The 2878-nt window shown below is 29.3% G+C and overlaps 1 protein-coding gene across 1 annotated transcript in view; it reads right to left on the bottom strand.

Annotated features, from left to right (window-relative positions):
* The window catches only part of LOC137630918 (uncharacterized), a 619361-nt gene extending 616860 nt beyond the window's left edge, over positions 1-2501 (bottom strand). Inside the window, exons 1-3 of the mRNA XM_068362453.1 lie at positions 2455-2501; positions 2154-2258; positions 1443-1506 (exon numbers count right to left, since the gene is read on the bottom strand). Of these exons, the coding sequence (XP_068218554.1) occupies positions 1443-1506; positions 2154-2258; positions 2455-2501 (216 nt within the window). The remainder of the gene's footprint in view (positions 1-1442; positions 1507-2153; positions 2259-2454) is intronic.
* Positions 2502-2878: the final 377 nt, after the last annotated feature.

The raw sequence follows: 2878 nt of genomic DNA, 5'->3' as shown, positions 1-2878 counted from the left end.
TTTATATATATTATATATATGTATATATATATTTATATATATTATATATATGTATATATATATTTATATATATTATATATATGTATATATATATTTATATAATATATATATGTATATATATATTTATATAATATATATATGTATATATATATTTATATAATATATATATGTATATATATATTTATATAATATATATATGTATATATATATTTATATATTATATATATATATATATATATATATATATATATATATATATATATATATATATTCATATATTATATATATAGATAAATTTTTATATTTTATATATATGTATATTTTTTATATATTTTTATATGTATATTATATTATTTTATATACTATATATATATATATATATATATATATATATATATATATTTTATATGTATATTATATTATTTTATATAATATATATATATTCTATATACTATATATATATTATATATGTTATATATATGTACTTAATATATATTTTACATATATATATATATATATATGTATGTATTTTATATATTATATATGTATATTATATTGTATATAATATATTTTATATATATCATATATCATATATCTTGTATTATATATTTTATATATATATATATATATAATATATATATGTATTTTATATATTATATATGTATATATATATATATATATATATATATATATATATATGTATATAATATATAGGTTTTATATATATTTAATGTATGCTGTATAATGTCTTATGTAATAACACCACATAATTTCATATTTAAAACAAACTTTCCAATTCTTTCCTGGTTCTTTTTACATTCCCTCTTCGCTCCCGGGCGCTTTTCAGTATGACGGGGAAATTTTGTTCTTGAAATAACTTCACATCAGGTTGTACTATGAGAATTGGTTTTCTATCCACTCTTCCGTACTCAAAACTAATTTATTTTATATTTACGCTAAAGATTTTTTGCTTTCATGGAATAAGAATATTTTTTAATTTCACACCATTTTTTCAAGATTAGGTTTTACTACTTCGACATAGAAATTAAGAAAAAGTTCTTCGCAAAGTAAATTTGTCAGTCTTGTAGCTTTTCAGTTTTTAATCTTGTAAGTTTCTTGTTGATGAACGTCTGTGTTGCATCACTTTCCTCACTCTCTTGCCTCTTTGCAACAACGATGAATGGTAGTTTTGCTGAACTTTTATTGATTCGTGCTATAAAGTAAGTTATTAAAAATTGTATACTGTTAGATGTGACAGCAGGACTCCTACCCAAGGAAGAAAGTTTAGATCTATCGAACTGTAGAGCACTTTACTGGTTTATGGCACCGGTGATGCATTCTTGGGTCCCAAAAATGCTGTGGTATGCCTAGTGTATATTCTGTGGTGAAAGAGCCGACTGTACATTGAAATTTTATAAGAACAATTCTCTTTGCTACTTTACCAGTGAAGCTGAGGAGTTGTCATGGGCTGGAATGAGTTTGGTTTTTGGTTCCAGATGGGTAGGTCTGGTGCGCCAAGGGTGTTTTTGAGGTTAATGGTATATTTGATTGGAGAGTTCTTCTAGGTGTTTAAGCATGGAGTATGTTATGCCGTTGGTTCCTCGGGTCTTGTCTTTGTATTTGGCAAGTGCTGAGTAAAGCTTTGAGATTGTAAGAAGTGTGTCCTTGCTGGAGCATTGCACACAGCGATTGTGATGGTGTTTCTATTGTTTCGAATTAAGTCTTGTCAGACCCTGGTTTCTTTAGGGGTTGATTAATTTGATGCAGTTTGTTAAGGTGAAAACTATGTTTCTCTTGTTAGGGACTGAACAAAACACTGTGCTTTTGGCTTTGTCTCTGATATTTTACTGAACCAGGCCCAGATTCCTTTGAGGTAGGCAAGGTCTGTTTAAATTTTTTGACTTAAATTTGGTCTATTTATACTGAGAGCAGTTATGTCCCACAGAAACTGATGCAGTGCATCAGTCCTGCGAAGCCTGAAAATATTGCTTGCAAAATCAATGTTTGTTCATTTCCGTGATTCTGTGACAGTAGTACCAGACATCTTTGTTGTATAACAGGGTTGGTTTTATCTTCGGCATGTGAATATCGGCAATTTTACTTAGCTGCTAAGTTATATATATATGTATATGTATATGTATACACACACAGACAGGTAGATTTTGATCCTCCTTCGCATGAACAAAGATGTAGAACCCATGAGTTCGTGAATGTTTATTCTTGCTGCGCTGATCTTGAACTTTCCATTGACATCATCGCTGCAAGGAAAGTCACAGAATGAAGGGTAGTGTGGATCAACAATGGCATGGAGAACCAATCTCTTATAGAACTTCACCATAGGAATCCTGAACCTGTGGAATCTTTAGTCATTTACAGAAGAGCTGACTTACAAAAATATTAGATTTAGAAAGGTGGTGATCTTGTCTCGAGGTCCTAGTCTATAAGATTTCCTACAGACTTGAGGCTTTGACTCTCCTTGGAAGAACTCTTTGAGGTTGCATCTCGGGAAGAAAAGATATCCCCTCTTGATTCAGGTATCCAAGTCTCTCTTTATATTGACAATATCGTATCCATTCCATTTTTCTATGAAGGTTTTGTTCGCAAAAATCTTTATCGGGTCTGAGGCATTTGCAAGAAAGACTTCAAAAGGGTAGACCATGCCGAATTCCAAAAGGACCTGGCGTCTAAATAAGATTCTTTGAAAGATCTTAAGTCTTGCAGCAGTGACGAGAGAGCATGGCATGCTGAATGGGGGTACCTGTGAAAAATAAAGAAATTGATATATACTCATTAAAGCTCTTGTATACTTGTCTCGTTCCTGGATAAAATGGTTGGTGATTTGAACTTTTTAAGACTAAAGGTGACTGTTACGATAGGC

The sequence above is a fragment of the Palaemon carinicauda genome, chromosome 39 (assembly GCF_036898095.1).
Source record: "Palaemon carinicauda isolate YSFRI2023 chromosome 39, ASM3689809v2, whole genome shotgun sequence".
Lineage (NCBI taxonomy): Eukaryota > Metazoa > Arthropoda > Malacostraca > Decapoda > Palaemonidae > Palaemon > Palaemon carinicauda.
The sequence above is the reverse complement of the archived record's forward strand: the minus strand, read 5'-3'. Positions and strand labels throughout refer to the sequence as shown.